The sequence below is a fragment of the Lissotriton helveticus genome, chromosome 7 (assembly GCF_964261635.1).
Source record: "Lissotriton helveticus chromosome 7, aLisHel1.1, whole genome shotgun sequence".
NCBI classification, from domain to species: Eukaryota; Metazoa; Chordata; class Amphibia; order Caudata; family Salamandridae; genus Lissotriton; species Lissotriton helveticus.
Genome location: NC_136068.1, coordinates 545,446,994 through 545,467,001, shown reverse-complemented (window position 1 = coordinate 545,467,001; position 20,008 = coordinate 545,446,994). Strand labels below are relative to the sequence as shown.

The window sequence follows — 20,008 nt, the reverse complement described above, 5'->3', positions numbered from 1 at the left end:
CTGCTCAATGTCTCTGGTGCACCTCCCGCTCTCCGTGGCAGTGCAAGGGCACCTTGGCCCTCCCTCGAAGCACTGCTGCTCTCCCAGCTCTGTGAGTGCACCTCGGCCCTTCCTCGAAGCATTGACGCTCTGTGAGTGCACCTCGGCCCTCCCTTGAAGCACTGCTGCTCTGCCAGCGCACCTCAGCAAATCCAGGAAGCACTGCTGATCTCACAGCTCTGTCAGTGGACACCCGCTCTTTTTCGAAGCACTGATGCTCTCCCAGTGCACCTCGGCCCTCCCTTGAAGCACTGCTGCTCCCCCAGCTCCGTCAATGCACCTCGGCCGTTCCTCGCAGCTCTGCTGCTCTCTCAGCTCTGTCAGTACACCTCGGCCCTTCCTCAAAGCACTGCTGTTCTCCCAGCTCTGTCACTGCACCTCAGCCCTTCCCCAGTGTGGCAGTAGCACCTAGTGGGCAGACTGAGCATGCTCCCTAAGGCTCTGGGGTGAGAAGGCAGTGAATGGTAATCGATGCAGAGGAGGCTGCTGGGAATTTATGTCCTGCCATTTACAGGCTCCATTGTTATGCAAATCTGTTCCACGGCCTCCCTTGTCCTTTACGGGAAGAGCAGCAGCATCAGACGGGGGACATCCTCCTCTGAGGCTGGGGACATACTACTGCCAGCCAAGGGAAGGCACAGCATCCCAGAGAGAGTGCACAGCACTGCGCTCTGGGTCATGCAAGAGACATGCTCCTGCCAGCCTATGGAGAGCAGTCAGCATGGAGCACAGTGTCTCAGAGAGGGAACACTGCCCTACACTGCACTCAGGCACAGCCATCCACCTCACTGCATCTCAGAGAGAGTACTCTGCACTGGGCTCCGGGTCAGGAGCGAGACCTCCTCCTGCCATCTGAGGGAGAGCAGGCAGCCTGGAGCACAGTGTCTCAGAAAGAGAACACTGCACTGCACCCAGGCTCAGCCATCCACCAAACTGCATCTCCGAGCGAGTGCACTGCACTGAGGGTCAGACGAGAGGCCTCCTCCTGCCAGCTGAGGGAGAGCAGTCAGCACAGAGTACAGTACCCCAAAGAATGCACCACACTGGATTTAGGCACAGTCATCCACCTCACTGCACCTCAGAGAAAGTGCACCGCACTCTGAGTTAAGAGAGAGACATCCTCCTGTCAGTCGCAGGAGAGCAGCCAGCATTGAGCACATTACCCCGGAAAAAATACACTACACTGCACTCAGACGCAGCCATCCTCTCTGCATCTCAGATGGAGTGTGCGGCATGCAGGTGCAGCCATCCGACTAACAACATCTCACACTGAGCACTGCAGCCATCAACCTCTCAACATCTCACACAATATACTGCAATCCTCCTCACTACATTTCAGAGTGCACTGCACTTCGCTGCAAAGCATCTCCCAGAGAGCACTGGGGCCATCCTCCTTACAGCATCCCACATAAAGAACTGTAATCTTCCTCATCAATGCATTTCAGAGAGAGTGCACTGCTCTGAGCTGCGACCCATCCACATAAGAGAGAAACAAGCATTGAAAATGCAATAGGTCTCGCCTTTGATTAAGTTAAAGCCATTTGCTTTGCTAGTGGTATTGTATAGCAAATCAAATGGCTTTAACTTAATGAAAGGCGAGACCTATTGCTTTTTTAACGCTTGTTAATTAAGTGGGGAAAGCAGGTTCATTTATTTATGGCTTTGCTAATGCTTGTATATGTTTGTTTAAGCACGCTACGAGATAGCATATGTTTTTAGGTCTCGGCTAGCGTTGCTGGGCACATGCGCCGCTCGCTGGGCGAGATTTTATGTTTTGAAGGTCTTTCATTAAAGGGTTTCAAGCCCCACCCCTCTTTCACATTGGCTGGCGTTACCGTTTATGCTAAACGGTGGGCAGCCATTGGGAAAGAGCTTTTCCTGACGTAGACTTTTCTATTTTTGAGACGGCCCACTTGGACGGGCTCACCTGCTTTCCTGCTGGCATAAAAGGCTTCTTATCTTTATGGGGCCTTGTGTTTAAACACATGGCCCCATAAAGACAAGAGATCCTCTTACTTTCGGGACTGTGCCGCGCTTGTTTCCCAGGCAAGGGGCTGCTGCTCGCTATCTTCCCCTCTACAGATGACCTCCCTCACTCAGACTTGGTGATTCCTGCCCTCAAGAGGTTATGCATCCAATACATTTCTATCTCCTTATACCCCTCCTTCCCCGGTAGATCCAGGTTCCCAGATCCCGTACTGATCTATTTTTCGCTGCTATATCTCCCTTCTCCGGGTGGATCGCCCTTCCCGGAGGAATCCTCGTCTCTCTGGTTAGAGACCCGCTCGCTCACTGCTCGATATTTGAGCTGTGTCCTTTCTTGGAGGATCTATCCAACGAGATCCCTCCTACCCGGGTGCATCCCACCTCCCAGTGGATGTCTCCCTCCCGGAGGGGAGCTCAGATCTCGTCCTCCCACGGGCCCGCGATGCCGCATCGCCAGAAGGAGGCAGCGACGGGCAGAGCCGCCGGACCCTGAGCCTACCCCATGCCTCGGCCACTGCTCCCCGGAGGCGGCTGCACTGCGGACGGCAGCGGCGCTGGATGAGCCCGAAGCCCAGGGCTGCAGCCGCAGCGGAGACCGACTCTGCCCCCTCTCCTCGCACCTGCCATGAAGCACAACCCGCCCTGCACCGATGGCCCCCGTTCATGGAGGTAAGGGCCCGACTATAGCGCTGCGCGCAGAGAGCACTCGGACGGGGCTCTCTGTTCCTGCTTGTGTGAGTGGTGGGGGGCAGTAAAAAAGTGTTAACTTTAAACCTCTGATCTCCTCATGCCCCCACCTACAGAAACCAACTCCCTGTCTCTTTTTGTTGATAACATCTGTTCATGTATGAATGCATTTACTGTTTTTATAGCGCTAAACACACCGCTGACATTACGCAATGCCTGGCTGCACACTCCAATCACGTAGAGGGCAGGAAATAGCCCCCTCCCTCTCTCGCACATGAGCTGCGACAGGCGTGAACTGTCCTAGCGGACTGGTGTGCACCGGCCATAATCCGCTGTAATCACAGAGACGGGGAGCCCCGGGGAGACTGGCATGCCATTTCTGAACCCACTCCCCATATACTCTTATGTGTATCGAAAGGTGCCTTGTGATCATGCAATGGGGCAGATACGGAGATACTAACATTATGTTATAAAGTGCTAAGTCTGCCACAAAAGCTGGGCAAAGGCTTCACGGGGGCATCAGGCACAACTGGCAGCGGTTCTATGACGGGGCTCGTCTCTTGTATTCCACGGGTCTGGTGGCGCGTGGCAGTTGTACGGTGGCACATTTGCGGGGCACAGGTCTGGTGTCATGTGGCAGTTCTATAGGGACATGTCTCCTGCAGCCCCTAGGTCTCTCCCTAGGCAATTCTACAGCGTAGCCCATCCCCTGCACGGAATGTGACTGGTGCCATATTGCAGATGTAGAAAGGCACATCTCCTGCAGAGCACAGGTCTGGTGTCATGTGGCGGGGCACGTATCTGGTGTCATATGACAGTTGTATAGGGGGTACTTGACCTGCCGGGCACAGGTCTAGTGGCATGTTTCAGTTTGTACAAGTGCAAAAAATAACAATTGATGGACGGAATGCTGAACAATGTCAAACACTCACCCCCAGGGCAGAGATCTGGGCCTAAATTCATCCTTTTCCTTTTTTGCTCTCCATGACATTCCAGGTTGGACCCAGCCAAATGCAAACCAGTCTTGACCCTGCGCCCAATGAGAACAGTCCAGCCCGAACTGCCAGGCCTGGTCCTTCCTGAACAGGAAACCAGGATCTGGGGATCGGTTTCGGGGTATCGTTTTACACGGGGCATGGGGGGGTTAGGGTTTCAGGGCTTAATGTTTGAGCACAATGACATAAGTTGCTTCTAAAAACATATAACCACCAGGCACACCATTCACATTGGTCCCCCACAGCCGTCAAAAGGCTGAAAAAACACTTTTATCCTACTGGTTTCTATTCTGCACCCCTCATTGTTGGTTTCTTTGCATAATTTGTTTTGCTTTTCAGGTTTTAACTTTATTTATAAATATTATAAAGTGCTAAACTCAGCCTTGGCCAGTTTAAAGCAATACAGTAGGCATTTAGGGCCAGATGTACGACCCTTCCATTTTGGGACTCCCAAATTGCATTGTATTGCGACTCGTAATTTGTGACTTGCAAAATAGAATTTAGAACAGGGGAATGGTTAGCACTCACAGGGATGGTGGCCTGCTGGGGTCAACAGACCACCATGTCTGTGACTGCTTTTTAAACAAGCATTAAAAATGCAATAGGTCTCGCCTTTGATTAAGTTAAAGCTATTTGCTTTGCCAATGGTATTGCATAGCAAAGCAAATGGCTTTAACTTAATAAAAGGCGAGACCTATTGCATTTTTAATGCTTGTTCTACTGTCTACCTCGTTGACGTTTTCCCATCTGTTGTGCTCGTTGCCTGTGCTCTTCCGCTTCTGCCCTTGTATGCTTCTCCCCCACAGTTCGTTACTTTTTGTCTGGGAGCTCCTGCCCCCCAAACACCCCACGTTTTGCGCTTTCATTTTTTTCTTCTGTTTGCCAAAACCTCCATGTTTGTTCTCCCCTCCCACGGGCCCCTGCTGCTGCCTTCTCTCGGCGTTGCCTCACACTCTCTTTAACCTACCTCGCTCCTAGGGCTGTTCCATTTGGTTGATCCTGGAGACCTTATTGTAGGGATGGGGTCCCGGGAGGAGCTGGGTGGGTGGGGGGTAGGGGGGTTCTACCTTTATTGTTTTGTGGGTGAGTGTTGTGTGGGGTAAATGGGATGGCTGTGTACGTCCTGGCACCAGCAGGGGAAGGGCAGGGTCGCATATTTTGTTGTTATTGTCATCTTGTTCGTGGGTGGGGGTGGGGGGATGTGTTCTACGGGGTTTGAGGGGTTGAGGAATCTGGGGGGGGGGGTGTTATGGGGGGCACTGTTGCAGGCATCAAGTGTTATACCGTTCAGGCTCACGAGTGGTGGCTCCTACAGGTTGCAACTGGCGTCCCGGATGGGCGGAATCAGCGGTCATGGGATATAGGTTTGTGACATGGAACGTGCAGGGACTGAGCACTTGCACCAAGAGACATAGGGTCCTGTCCTTTTTCCGTTGCCACTGAGTTTCTATTGCGTGTCTGCAGGAGACTCATTTGAATGAGGAGGGTGCTCAAAAGTTGTCCAAAAAATGGAGAGGTCAAGTGTTCCATTCCTCCTTTTCTACCTACGCCAGGGGGGTCCTGGTTTGGGTGGCTCCTGCTGTTCCCTGTGCCATCCAGTATGCTGAGGCGGACATTGAGGGCAGGTACCTGCTACTGCGGGTGAAGCTGGACGGGAGGGATTTCTCGATCTTAAATTCATATGCACCTAATGTTGATGACCCCGATATCTTCTCCTGTCTGCAGGAGGTCCTTGTTTCGGATCACGACGCCCCCTCCTCTGGTTTGGAGACTTTAATTGTGTGTTGGATCCGGATTTGGACAGACACCCCCACCCGGTCTGGCATGAAACCTCGTATGACGGCGAGACTCCGTGAAGTGATGTGTAACCTGGGGGTCGTTGATGTGTGGCGACAGGGAAACCCCCTACAGAAACTGTATACATGCTACACCCCGACGCACAACACTTATAGTAGACTAGATAGGGTTCTTGCCGCTAATATTGACGCGTCCCTTTCCCTGACGGTCACTCATCAGACCCGTTTCTTGTCGGACCACTCTCCGGTGACGTGCATTGCGCAGTGGGTCGCCCAGCCCTCAGACCTGGAGGATGCCTTGGACCTCTTACAAGACCAAGTGGGGAGAGCCCATACAGCGAAGACCCTGACTGACTACTTGGACTTGAACTGGGAGGGAGGCGACATGTCTTACTCTGTTAAATGGGAGGCCATGAAGGCGGTGGTGCGAGGCGCATGTATGGGCCTGACCTATGGGGTGCGGAAGCAGTTACTCCGTGATCTGCGAGAAGCGGAGGATCGCTTTCAGAGTTGTCAGACTGTGTCGGACCCCGATGACTCGGATTTGGAGTCGGAGAGGACGGCCCGTCATACTGACCCGACTGGATAAATACACTTTAGGCCAATACAGGCAGCGCCTCCATCGAGAAGGGGACAAGTCTGGGAGATTATTGGCCTGGATTCTCAAGAGAGAGTTTGCCCCGGCGCGGATAGTTGCCTTGAGGAATCCCGCGGGGGACTTGGTGCACTCGGAGGCGGATATCCTCGGAGTCCTCCAGGCTCATTTGCAGACGGTATATACCGCGGACCCCTCGGTGACGGAGACCTCTTCTCAGTCTTACCTTCGGGGATTGCCTCTCCAGGCCCTTTCGGGGGAGGACGCGGAGGAGTTGGATGTGGCCTTGTCGCTTCGTGAGGTCAGGGTGGCGCTGGCTAGCCTACCAAGGGCCAAGACCCCTGGGAGTGATGGGTTCCCGCTGGAATTTTACCAGGCGTTTGAGGAAATCCTGGCCCCCCTGCTCCTGCAGGTCTATCGTGAGGCACTGGAGTGTGAAACCCGGGGGAGACCGTTGCGACCCCGTGGCGTACCGGCCCATTACTCTAATTAACACGGACATAAAAATTCTAACCAAAGTATTAGCTAGTCGCCTGGCACCACACATGGCGCACTTGGTGCATCACGATCAGTGCGGGTTCATTCCGGGCCGCAACACTGCCATGAATCTACGACGCTTGAACCATATCCTACATGAGGTGCGGGATAGGGAGGACCCCCAGGTCCTAGTGTCCATTGACCTGGCCAAGGCATTCGACACGGTAAACTGGGGGTACTTGCTGGAGGTGCTTCGGCTGGTGGGACTGGGCCCCGTCTTTTGCGACTGGATCTGGATCCTATATGGTGCGCCCCGAGCCAGAGTTAGGCTTGGATCGGCGCGTTCGGGGGGACTGGCCTTTGGGCAGAGGCACGCGGCAGGGGTGTCCCCTCTCGCCGCTGCTCTTTGCCTTGGCGATTGGCAGTCTCTGTGCAGGCGGAAATGGCACAGTGGGGGATCAAGGTGGGAGATACAGTGAATGTGATCTCCCTATATGCAGATGATGTTCTGTTTTATTTAACGTCCCCGAGCGAGTTACTGCCGATATTGCTGCAGCTACTCGATCAATTTAGTGCGGCCTCTGGTCTGCGAATAAATCTCGGGAAGTCCCTGATCTTCCCCTTGGCGGGTTATGGTGCCGACCTGAGGATGGACCTCCCGCAACTGGGATTAAGATGGGAACTGGAGGCCTTTTGATATTTGGGCATCCAGGTGGCCTCGTCGGATGAGCAATTGCTGGCCCAGCAGTCTGTGTCGTTCTGGAACACGCTTCCGCTTTCCCTCATGGGACGATTGGCGGTGGCAAAAATGGTAATACTGCCACGACTGCTTTACGTCCTGCAGAACTCTCGGTGCCCGCTCCCCCCACGACTGTTTCGTACGCTCAACTCATTACTTACATCATTACTCTGGGCGGGTAGGCGCAGCAGGGTCGCTCTGCACACCATTGTCCGGAGTTGGGAGGAGGGAGGCCTGGAAGCTCCGAGATTTGATTTGTATTACTATGCGGCACAGCTCCAACCGGCCGCAAGGTGGTTCGCTGGCACAGATAATTGGGAGATGAGCCTTCTGGCGGGCAGAGCGGATGAGAGGACACTCCAGGTGGCGCTGATGCGGGGGAGGGGAGCAGATGAGTCCTTGCCATATGTGGTGAGACATGCAGCGGGGATTTGACAGCGGTTTGTAGAGAGGATCTTGAGACTGGCCCCCTTTCACAGGGAAATGCCGGTGTGGATTCTGGCACCTCTGGTACTTATGGAAGACCATATGTCCTTCCGGAACTGGAGAGAAGGTGGTTGCGAGGCCTTAGTGGACCTTTATCCGGACGACTCCTTTGTGTCCTTTGAACGGGCTGCGGAGGCCTTCGGACTGACGGAAGGGCAATACCTCCACTATAGGGGATTCCAGGAGATGGCGAGGGCGACCTGGCCACAGTTCCCAGAGGCGCCTCCGATGTCCCACACCCTCAACATCCTTCTATCTTGTGGTAGAGGACGACGGTTGATCACATTGTTGTATTCGGCCATGCAGCGGGACTGGGACCCACCGGTCTCTCCATCCTGGGCTGCCTGGGAGGAGGACCTCGGTATTGCCCTGGAGACTGGACAGCGCAAACTAATCGGTGCTCTGACCCGTAAGGTGTCGTGTAATGCGAGGTTCAAGCTCATTCATTTTAATTTTGTGCATCGCACCTATATGACCCCGGTCTCCTTACGCCGTATCGCTGGCGACCGACGGGACAACTGCCCTAGGTGTGGACTGGAGGGGGCGGGATTTCTACATCTGGCCTGGGAGTGCCCGCTGGTGGAGGACTTCTGGAGGCTGGTGGTGGAGCGCATTCGGAACATAACGGGTCTCCGGATCGCCTTGACCCCTCTTCACTGTTTGTTAGCCCTGGTCCCCAAGCGCAAAAAGAGAAACTTATCCTATAAGATGTTGCAGCTGCTCCTGGTGTTAGCAAGACGAAGGGTGGCTATCACCTGGATGGGATGTAGGGCCCCTGAGATATCGCTGTGGCTTAGGGATGTCAGGGAATGGTCATTAGCTGAGGAAACACACATGCAGCACACGCGTAAGGATGAGAGGCTGCAGGAGGACCTGCTGGCGGGGAGGATGATGTGTGCTGTGGGGGCCTCCGGTAGTGACTCGGACGCCAGCAGTGCTGAACTGTTTACCCCAGAGGAATCCGAGGGAGAGGGTGGTGGGAGCGGGGATGGGGAACTGTCCTGGAGAAGTGCCCTGCTAGCAACGCACGTATAATTCCTGTAGTCATTGAGATTTGCTCTGTTTCCCAAAAGCTTTTGTTTATGATTTAGATCCCTGTGCCTGAGTGGGCCCTGTTGAGATGAACGGACTGTATACACGTGTTTTCCTACTGATGCCAAGTTTACGGGGGGGACTGTTTTGATGTTATTATATTACACTGAAGTTTTCACTCAGTTAAAATGTTAAAATGTGATGAAGCACTTACACCTTGCTGCTGCTACAGCCTTCATGTCACGTCACCAGGAATGCGGAGTCCCTTAATTCATTACCATAATGCCGCCCGGCCCCCGGGATGTGGGCTGAATGGCTGTGTTTTTCTGAGTTCTATCCAGGTCTTCGAGCATAGGCTGATTTAAGCTATGGTTTACTCCGATGTATGATTTTTCATCACAATAAAAACAAATTGTATAAAAGAAAAACTACCTCGCTCTGGTTTCTTTCCCCAAATCTTCTACCCTATATGGCAACTGTCAAAATCTATATGCCTGTCTACACTCTGGATATAAAATGGAGCGTAACCTTTAAACTGTCACGTTACAGGCCCAGTTCTTCATGGGGACGCAGCCTTCTCACTACTGTCTCTGCCGCCACTTAGTAACAGTAAAACAGTGTTGATTAACAAAGATAAAATGCATATTTGCAGTTGTTGCCACTCCTAGCATAATTAAAATGCACAGATTGATAGAGAAGCACCCCACTCCATTTGTGCTAACTTTTTTTTATTTTTCGTTTACCCATTCAACTTGGGTCCATAAATAAAAAAAAAAGGCACTCATGTAATTTTTTAGGCGCATGTATACTTGGTGTGCGCGCCTACAAAATGACATGCAGGTCGCTCGAGTTTTTCTTTCTTTTTTAAAAGCCATGCTGCTCAGTAATGGTGGTCTGTACAACACGGCTTGAACCACTGGCAAAGGCAGGCGAGACCTACTGGCTTCGTCAATGCTTGTTTTTTTGCTGATGGCACGCAGCCTCGGCAAAAGGATTGGCAAAGCCAGTGCAATAACTGCCACCCACTACCTGAGATAGAGGGATGCATGATAATTAGCCTTGGTGAACATAAGCAACCACTGATCAATAAATGTGAAATGGTAATTGTTTCCCTTATCTCATTTTGAAATTAGCATCTTTTTAGCAGAAGACACATTATTTATGAGTCCAAGGAATAAAAAATAATCCAATTTAGTGAAAAAGACTTGCTAATCTTTTAACGCAAAAACATCTAACTGGACGGGCAAATTCACAAAAGCACTCCTGGAGTACAACTCCACGTAGTCATAAAGGCCCTTGTGAGTTGGCCCTATAGTTTGGAAAGTAGAAGTGTAGGAAAAATAGGTTTCAGGTAAGCAAGAAGAACGCACCAAAACTGAAGAAAATAATTTAGGGCCATCGAAAAAATGATGGTGCCAATTGACAAAGGCGTTTGAGTACTTGAAGTAGTAAGTTCCTATACATGTTTGTCTGAATTGACCCTACAAACTCTACATCCTCCAAACTAGTCTAGTTCCATTTTATGATACTAAAGATCAGGCGATTGTAAATGTCATACTGGCTTCTACCGGAACAGTCAGCTGACAGACGCTGTCTCTGACCGTGTAGCCTTGAGGGACTGATAGATAATATAATGGTGTGTGTCCTTGGAGGGATTTCAGCTAGATTTACCTCAAGAGCTTGTGGCTTTGCTGGATTTGTTTTACGGCCCAATAATGCGTGTCTGTGTTGGTTGAGGAGGGGCTACAGGTATCTGAGGGTTGTCTTGAACCCTGCTTGGATTTCGGGTACTGCCTAATGTTTCAACGGTGTGTGTCGGCCTTCGTGGTCCCAGAGAGGCTGATTGGGGTTGTCCGCGTGTTTCGATTAGTTTACTGATTAACGGATGCAGATGGGTTTAACCTCTGTTCTAAGCTGCGTATTTCACCACAAACCCTTTAAAGAAATATAAAACTTGTTTGTGTCATACTGCCGGTCTGTTCACGGTGGCTTTTTCAGGGTTAATCGGAGCCGTAGGGAGTCTGTAAATGGTGTCTCGCGCTTGGCCTGCAAGCCAGTCAGCAGTTGCAAATTACAACACTGAGTTTTTCGGTTGTTCACTAACAAGTCACATGCCGGGCAAGGATTTGTGATGGATGGTTGAATTCGAGTTGTTGCATTGCTACTAAAAAAAAATCAAGCCATTTCTTCACGCTTTGAAATCCTAGAAGGGATTTTTTTTGTTCACTTCGTGTAAATTATGTTTTCTAAACATGGAAATTCTGAATCCTTTTAAAAATATTTATGAATCTGTTTGGCAAATCTAAAGTGTATTCTGCGTGATTTATTATTTTTACGTCTATATCTCAAATAGGAAAAATACGTTTTTTTTCTAATTTTCCCACTTGTTTTATCTTCCTTGTCATAAGAATTCCGGCTACGCTGGTGAAATCCTGGCATGATTGCTACCCTAAATGGGAATCGTTTGCGCTGATAATTTTGCATGAGATGGTGTGCAGAGCCTCTATTGTTGGATTCCTTAAACTGAGGCACATGGTGTAGAATTTGGGGATTAATTAGCATATGCAGAGCACACGGACGTCACGCGGTGTGGTATCGCAGCCTTTTCATGTTTATAACTTGATAACAGGAGTATTGCCCAGTCCGTCTACTGTTGGGTCTCTTTCACCGAAGGAGCATGGATGGAAATGTTTGTTCTTCTGTTCTCATTTCCAGATGTCCTGGGCTAACACACTTAAGTATCTCAACCCTTTTTTTGTTTGTTCAAGCACCAGAACAACAATTTTTTGGGCAACGGTGCGCTCTCCAACCGTACAGTCACTAGAGGAACTTTTTTTTGCGTCTCTGACATGAATACAGCTATCCAAGGGTACACAGTATGAACTTTTCAGTACAGACATTTAAGAGCTACAAATGTGGACACGTCTGCTCGGATGAAGATGAAGAGTCTGCACAGTTTGAGGCAGGCGTCGAAGTGTATTAAAAACAAGCATTGGCAAAGTCAGTAGGTGTCGCCTATGCAAGAGCTATTTGGCTTTGCCAATGCGTTTTTGCGTTTTAGCCATGTTGTAGATCAGCATAGTTTATGTTCAGCATGGCTTAAAGCTAATGGCATGAAAGAGTAGTGTGTCTTAGAGTGTCATAGAGGGGTGTAAAGTGGCATGGAGGGAGTAGAGTGGCATAGGGTAGAGTAATGTAGAGTGGAGTACATTGTAGTGGAGTGGCATAAAGTGGATTGGTGTAGCAGATTGGAATGGCAAACAGTGGAGTGGAGTGGCACAATGTTGTGGAGTGGCATAGAGTGGAGAAGTGTGTCGTAGAATACAGTGGAGTAAAGTGGCATGGAGCAGTATAGAGGGAGATGCATAGAGCGTCGCAGAGTGTTTAGAGTGGCACATAGTTTACTAGAGTGTTGTAGTGTGGTGTAGTATAGGGTGAAGGAGAGTTTAATGGAGTAGAGTGCCATAGATTGGAGTATCGTGGAATGTCATTGAGTGGATTGTTGTGGCCTAGAGTGAAGGGACCTAGATTATTGTCATGCAGAGTAGATTGGCGTAGAGTTCATTGGCATAGAGTGCACTGGTTTAGAATAGAGTGGCGCAGAGTGGAATAGCACAGCATAGATTGCAGTGGTGTAGATTGGTGCAGGGTAGAATACAGTGGTGTAGAGTTCCATAGAGTGCAGTGGATTAGGGCGGCGTACTGTGCAGTGGTGCAGAGTAATGTGTATTGGCATAGAGTATACTGGCATAGTGTACAGTGGTGTAGAGTGGTATGATGTAGAGTGGCATAGAGTGTTGTGCTTTGTTGTAGTTGCAGTAAAGTGGCATTGAGTTGAGCAGAGTGGTGTAGAGAGCAGTGGCATAGAGTACGGTTGTGCAGAGTAGAATTGAGTGGCTTACAGTGTAGTTGCATAGAATGCATAGTGTTGTACTTGGCCCTTTTGACAGGTTCACCCCTGAACTTTTTGCCTTGAACTATGATATGATGTTAGTTGATTTCTGGTCTCTGCGCACTTTAGCACTGTGGCCCAGTGTAAAGTGCGTGCGCTCTCTGAGTGTGTAAGGTGAGATTGGCCTGCCCTCACATAGGAATGCATGGAGGATATGTGTCCATGGTAGTTCCTGATGTGTGGGGAGTGCAGGGTCGAGTTTGGTATGTGCGAACTCGTGAGATTAAATGCTGCGCGACGGTGTGCGCAGATTTAATGTGTCTAGTGTAGAAGTGCCACTTTTAGAAGTTGGCATTTCTGTGTGCAGTGAATGTGAATTGACTGTCTGGCTTGTGATTGACAGGAGCTGGCTGGTGTGCTGGGCTCCAGGAGTCAGGATGGGTCTGCCCGGTGGTGAATGGGGAGATCTGCATGTAGATGGGAGGCGTCTTGCCCTGACTAGAGTGGTGGTCTCTGTCTGGCTTTGGCGCAAGCCTTAGCCAACCAGTCATCCTATTTCTAACACTGGAAACCAGCAGAAGGGATTTGGATGGCATAGAGAGCAGCAGCGAAGAGTGGCATGGAGTGCAGTGGCGCAGAGTAGTCTAGAGTACATAGAAAGCAATGGTGTAGAGTATAGTGGTGCAGAGTATAATAGATTGGTATAGAGTACAGTGGTTTTGAGTAAAGAAGTGCAGAGTTGGTTGGCGTAGAGTGTATTGGTGTAGGGTGCAACGGTTAGAGTTGAGTGGCGTAGTGTAGTCTAGTAGATTAAAGTGGTGCAGTGTAGAATAGATTGTTTCAGACTAGAGTGATGCAGTGTTGAGTGGAGTGGTTGCGGGTAGACTACAGTGGCATAGGGTAGAGTAACGAAGTGCAGTGGTGCAGATTAGATTACAGTGGCATAGTCGCTTGGTGTAGAGTGCACTAGTGGTAAATTGAGTGCAGTGTTGCAGAGAGGAGTTGCAGAGAGTGGACTAGCCTAGACTGGAGTGGTGTAGAGTGCATTAACGAGGAGGGCAGTGGTGTAAAGTGGTGTGAAGTGCAGTGGCATTAGAGTGGTGCGGATTGGCATAGAGCGGAGTGTCGTAGAGTGCAGTGGAGTGGCATGAAGTGTAGTATGCATGGTGTGATAGCACACTGCCATTACAGACAACACATCTTCAAATAAAATTACCATTACTTTTGCACAGACATAGTTTTACTGATAGAAGCATGCTGCGCACAAACCAGAATATGTGGCAATGTCATCAATGTATTGATTTGTTTTGATTATATTAAATATTTGTTTTCACTACACTCCAGAATTGTCTAAAAATGTGCTTCATCTGTGCTTTCTGAAGGAGGGACAAACTCAAGCTGGACGGACTAAAACAAATCAAGCTAGCAAAAAGAAACAAAGCAAATGTGAGTTACAAACCACAAAGCCATTGTTAAACAATGGGTGGAATGCAGTCCCAGGGAAACTTTCTGAATGTCCCCAAGATGTGTTTAACAAACCAGCCAACTGCACTGTCTGGTAGGCTTTGATCTAATAGGGGCTTTATAACACAGCCTACGTTAGCCAAGTCGTAGCGCTTTTTTTTTAGTGCTGGCAGGAGGAAGAGAGGGGTGAAAGGCAAGGTTCATGTCTCTGTTTGCCGTTTTTGTTTGTCTTTTTGCAAGCATTTCTCGGTCCATATGTGTACTCAGTGCAAAATGTCTCTCATTCTGCAAGTGTTACCACGTTTCCCTTTTCCTTGAAGCATTTATGTTGTCCATCTGCGCACCTCAGATTGTATTCAGTAAGGTTAGTCGCAAGTTTTCCTAAAAAAATAAAGGAAACTAGAGCGTGTGATTTCCCAAAGATAATTATTTTCGTTTGCCCAGTGCATATTTGGGTGCTAGTTCAATCTTGAAAAATGTGCATTACTCTATAAAATGTTAGGAAAGATATTAGCTTGCAAAAATGTTTGTTATTAAACACTATGCTTTTCCTCTAGCACACATCATATATACCAGTGTTATTTTGGAGAGATATCGTCTTGTGAATCCTTTCCTGCACTGCCACGTTTAGGGTGCGTATATTATTAGTCGAATTTGAAAGCATGTATTGTTAAAATATCGACACTGGCAGTCATTTGGGCTGGCCGTACTGCTACTAGTGCAGGCCTCGAAAAACCTACTCGCCCACTTGCAATGGCGAGTCAGATTTGATCAGATCGAGCTATTCTTAGCACCGACTGGTCCGTTGTAGCCAGGAATGAAATCTGGAAAGGAACAGGTGTTCTGTTCATTCAGAAAGTGAACGAGCAATAAAGATGCCTTTGAATCTTGTTTATATCTTGACACATTTGCTGTCTGTTCAAGGAAAGAGGTCAAATGCCAGTTTGTCTTTTTACTAATTGCAGCTTGGAAAATGGAGCTTATTTTTCTTTCCCTAACTACAGATAGGGCTTTTTGTCAAGTGAGCTGTCTGTCTAACAATCATTGTGAAACAAAAGGCGGTAAGATGTTTTTTTTTCTAACACATTTATATAGCTTGTAAATGAATAGTACACATATTTCAAAATATACCAGGAATTAAGCAAGTACTTTTTTTTTTTTTTTTTTTTTTTTAAATAAATTGAGAAGTGTGATGCAAACAAAGATTTCGTTAGGAGCAAAACAAATCAGAACACTTTACTTGGTGATGGTCAAATAACCAATATTTACAGAAACTAATTCCAAGCATTGTTTGTACACCATATAGTTTTATCAGTAAAACCGCATGTCATAGGAAAATGTGTGTCCTTTTCAATGTCCACGTGCTACTACTTCATGATTTAGTTGTGTATTAATTAAAAGTGATAGGTTTAAAGCATGATTTGAGAAACATGCCTGCTCATGCCCTATGACAATGCTGTTATTGAACTAAGAGACAAGTTGGGGGTCATGTGTATCCTATATGTAGCTAGATTTGTATTATATATGGAACAAAGGTTAAGTCTATTAAATAACACGAGTTTTTAGGTCGCTCCTATCGGCAGCGCACATGCGCTGCTCGCTCTGCGAGGCATGCAGTAGTCGAGTATGCTGTGGAAGCCACACCTTCTCTCTGCTCATATTTTTGATTGACTGGTGTCATTGTCCTTGGTAAATGCTGGTTTCCGATTGATAATGAGGCTTGTTAGTCCTTCCTTGTTACCGCCCTGTCGCCATTTGTTACATCCCATGAGGACTGGATTTTTTACATGTGGCGTTACACGGTCTCTTTCACAAGTAGAGTTGCCGCTAAATTTTTATTTTTTAATTTGCAGCACGGTCCGCTTTCACTTTAGCGGCTGCGCTTGTTTATTTAATTAATTTGCCGTGCAGTCTGAAAGGGAGTGTTTCTGCTCACTAATCTAGCAAGCATTTGCAATGCAATAGGTCTGGCATTTACGCGAGTTTCAGCTATTAACATTGCAAAGAATAATGCCTTTTATTTTTGTTTGCGTTTTTAAAACCTAAATAAAGGGCATTGTTGTTTACAATGCCAACAGCTTAAACTAGCGTAATTGCGAGACCTATTGCATTGCAATTGCTTGTTTGTAAAGCAGTCATGTTGAACTTGCATAATTGAAGGTGCTCTTGTATGTGAAAATGAAGAAAATGGCAGCTCAGTGAATTAAAATATTTGCCCAGGATCACATCATTTGGAACCAGTTAGTGGGTCAAGAGCATTTCAGTTAGGTCAAGCAGATTATGTAAGTCACTAGATCTGCAGGTCTAGTTAAATTTTATGATTTTTCGAAGCCTGTGGTGGTTATGGGGAGATCTAGTACAGATGGGGATCATGATGGGTCTGGGTACTTAGTGACAGGGGGCTCTGGTGCTAATGGTGACTGGAGGCACACAGAGTGATGGTGACTGGGGGTAGTGCAGCCCCCAGCACACTACTGGGAAGCACAGAGAGTGATGGTGATCGAAGACACTACAGATAATGGTGAGTGGGATAATTGGAGCTTAAGGTGACTGGAGCCAGTGCTACTGATGGTGACTGACTGAGAGGCGCAGAGAGTGATGGTGACTGGGGCACAGCTCTGACGGTGACTGGAGGCAGTGCAGATGATGGTGACTGGGGACAGTGGAATTGATGGTGACTGGAGGCAGGGCTACTGATGTTGAATGGGATAGCGGTACTGGTGTTGGATGTGGACACTAGTAGTGATAGAGTCTATAGAATAGTGCCATTGTAACTGGGAGCACTTATGAGAATTATGGGGGCAGTGGTTTAGAATGTGACTATATGCACTGACCAAGATGGTGACTGGGAAGAGGGTTACTGATAGTGACTATTAGCACTGCTACTGTGGATGACTTGTGATATTGGCAATGAGGTAACTAGAGGCACTGATGATGGTGGCGTGGCACTGACTGTGACTGGGGTTAATGATGATGGTATTGGAGCACGATCACTGATGTTGACTGGTGTCCCTGATAGTGATCGTGAGTAGAGGATGTGACACCGGTTGAAATAGTGTCTGGGGACCATTGTGCTGATGATGACAGTGGTAATAATGGCTACTGAGGCAGGCATGGCAATGGCGACTGGAGGTAATAGTACTGATAGTGACACTGGTCGTCGTCGTGACTGGAAACACTGACATTAATGGTGACTTGGGGTAGAGGTACCAATGAGCACCGTGGACTGTGATATTGATGAAGACTACAGTGAAAGTGTGGATATTCATTTAATAATGACACCGGTAGTGACTAAGAATGGGAATTCTGGCACTACAAGTTGCTGAAGGTTCTGGGTAACTGCCTATTAAAAGCTTTCGATCAGTTGGTGACACACTTGCAGTTCTTCTTTGTAATCATCAAGCTTCAAGAGAACGCCATCAGTTACAGTCAATTCCAACTTCCAAACAGATTTTACATTTGCAGATTAACCAATTGCACACACTTGTATTTCTTTCGGACAGCAGACGCCCTGGCTAGAAGGCTTGTTCCTTGTTTAGCTGTCTGACTGTCCTTGGAATTCACAGCACTGGGGAGTCCCTCACATCCTCTTCAGCGGAGGCGTCTTAATTTTGGGAATTAACCGTCCTAGGGTGGTTTTCTTCAAAGAAAAAGTAGGGGAACGGTTTTGTCAAATTAAAAAAGCATGGGCACATGTGCCTCTCAAATCCTGCCCACTTTAATCGCTGCTTTGAGGCAACATTAAGTGTATGAATTGATTATAGCTGCAACCGAGGTGGTGGAGGAACTTTTATTTCTGTTTCACGAGACTGTAAAAAGATGGTATTGCTCTTAAGGGCCTCACATAAAAACATGTCAGTGGAATGTTAATCCCAACTTTTGATTTCCTTGCACCACATCAGGTGCGTTATCGCACTAAGCTCAATATTTGGAGCCATGCACACGTGTGCTTTCTCAGACATGCATATGTTGCAGCGTCCTGATGGGCAGACTGAAAAAATGCATTTAGTAAACAACGGGGCATGAAATCATTTTTTGACCCCGAATTTCAGGTTCCAATGATTCACTTTAGTTTGTCCTCTACTTGTGCTTTCCTTCAGGTCTGGAATAGCGGATATTTAGTTTGGATCAATAAGAAGCAGTTTGTTGATTTGGCCTGCCAGTGAAAAGGGTTGGAACAGTTATATTGGTCATTGCTATCTGGATTTTTCTTTAGGGGGACTTGTGCAGGGGGATCTGCTAGTCTAGAGTGGAAAGGGGATCAGTACTAGAGTGAGAGCTGGAAGAATCTATCTCAAATGTAATACTAGCCCCATATTGCACAGAGTAAGCAAACTGAGCTGGCGAGTCTTAACTTAACTCTTACGGTTTTCAGGGTGGGAGAGCTTGAGCCTCTCCCCTCCACCCTTACACCCCAACATAGTATTTTAAGCTCAGTTTACCAATTCATAGTTTTTACTCGCAGGTTTTAAGAGAATCGCATGAAAAAGTGGTTGAAAAAATGGCGGTCTACCTACTATACATCTACCCAAACACTCTAGAGTATCTCACTTTCTCGAGAAGCTAAGTTAGCTTCCAGTGCGCAAGCACATAATGTTTAAAACCCTGACACTGACTCACCAAGCCCTCCACAACAAGGGTCTCTCATATTTGAATCGAGGATCAAGGAATGCAGACCAGGGAGGTTGCTGCACTCTAGTAATGCTGGATTGTTTACAGTCCTCCATTTTAAAAAAGCAAAGGAGAGTGGGTTCTTCCTTCATAGTAAGGGCAGCAGGCAAATGGAACCAGATACCGGGCCATCTGAGATCCTTCACTGAGGTAGCAAACTTCACAAAAGCACTGAAAAGTTCCTCTTCAAACTCTAGGGTTGCATGCTGCTTGTTGATTCTGCCATCCAGCACCTGTTTCTCATGCCTAGCGCTGGAACACTTCTTGAGTAGCCGAACAATATATAAAAAACATCAATTCATTCAAATAGACAAAGATTTCAAAGCCTGACAGAACTTCAGAGCAGTATCTCTGTAGCAGAAAATCTGGTTTGGTCTTACAAGAAAATTGTATGCCGGTCCCTTAGCCTTTCCAATCTGCTTCTCCCAGCTTTTATACATTTCCCCTGTCTCCATATAGCCATACCGGCTCCTTAACCCCTTCGATGCTCATGACGAGCTCAGCTCGTCATGCAGTACACTGGTCGTGTGCTTATGACGAGCTGACCTTGTCATGAAACAATGGATTTAGATATTCTTCAGCACAGCAGAATAATCTCCCTAGCAGCCAAGGTGTTAAGAGATTCAGAGTGGACTTTTGGCCAAAAATTGTTATTTCTGAGTGTTTGCGTGCACAGCCCTGCACTTTTGTCATTCCTATGAGTTGGGTCTTTTAAAAGTAGTATGTACAGTTGTGTCTTCATGGTATGTATAGTTGTGTTTTCATGCATCATTTGTATTTTTGTTCTCCACCAGGCCTGTCCCAAAATGACCGTGCATCGCTTTTTCCAAAGTGCTTCCAGTGGTGTGGACACGAGTCACGGGAGCATCCTTAGAGGTGCTGGTAGCAGTTCAAAAAATGTGCTGAGCGTGGAGAAGGAGCTGTGTTTTAATGTTAACTGGACAGGTATGTGCCCCAGATTCTGATTTAAACCACATCTGTTTAATTCCTCACGATGGGATATATCCTTCAACTGTCTTGACTCCACCTTGAATGGAAGGCTGAAATTGAAATGGTGTATTCTCCATAATAGGTCCCTTGTTTGTGTGGTTGAAATAACCACCTTCAAATACAATCTAGACAGACCTACTTATGGGCAAGCCTGCTGCA

General features: G+C 47.9%; 1 protein-coding gene across 1 annotated transcript in view; it reads left to right on the top strand.

Moving 5' to 3' along the window:
- Positions 1–20,008, top strand: part of PFAS (phosphoribosylformylglycinamidine synthase) — a 323,630-nt gene that overhangs the window by 7,765 nt on the left and 295,857 nt on the right. The window contains exon 2 of the mRNA XM_078652618.1: positions 19,654–19,804. Within this exon, the coding sequence (XP_078508744.1) occupies positions 19,666–19,804 (139 nt within the window). The 5' untranslated portion in view covers positions 19,654–19,665. The remainder of the gene's footprint in view (positions 1–19,653; positions 19,805–20,008) is intronic.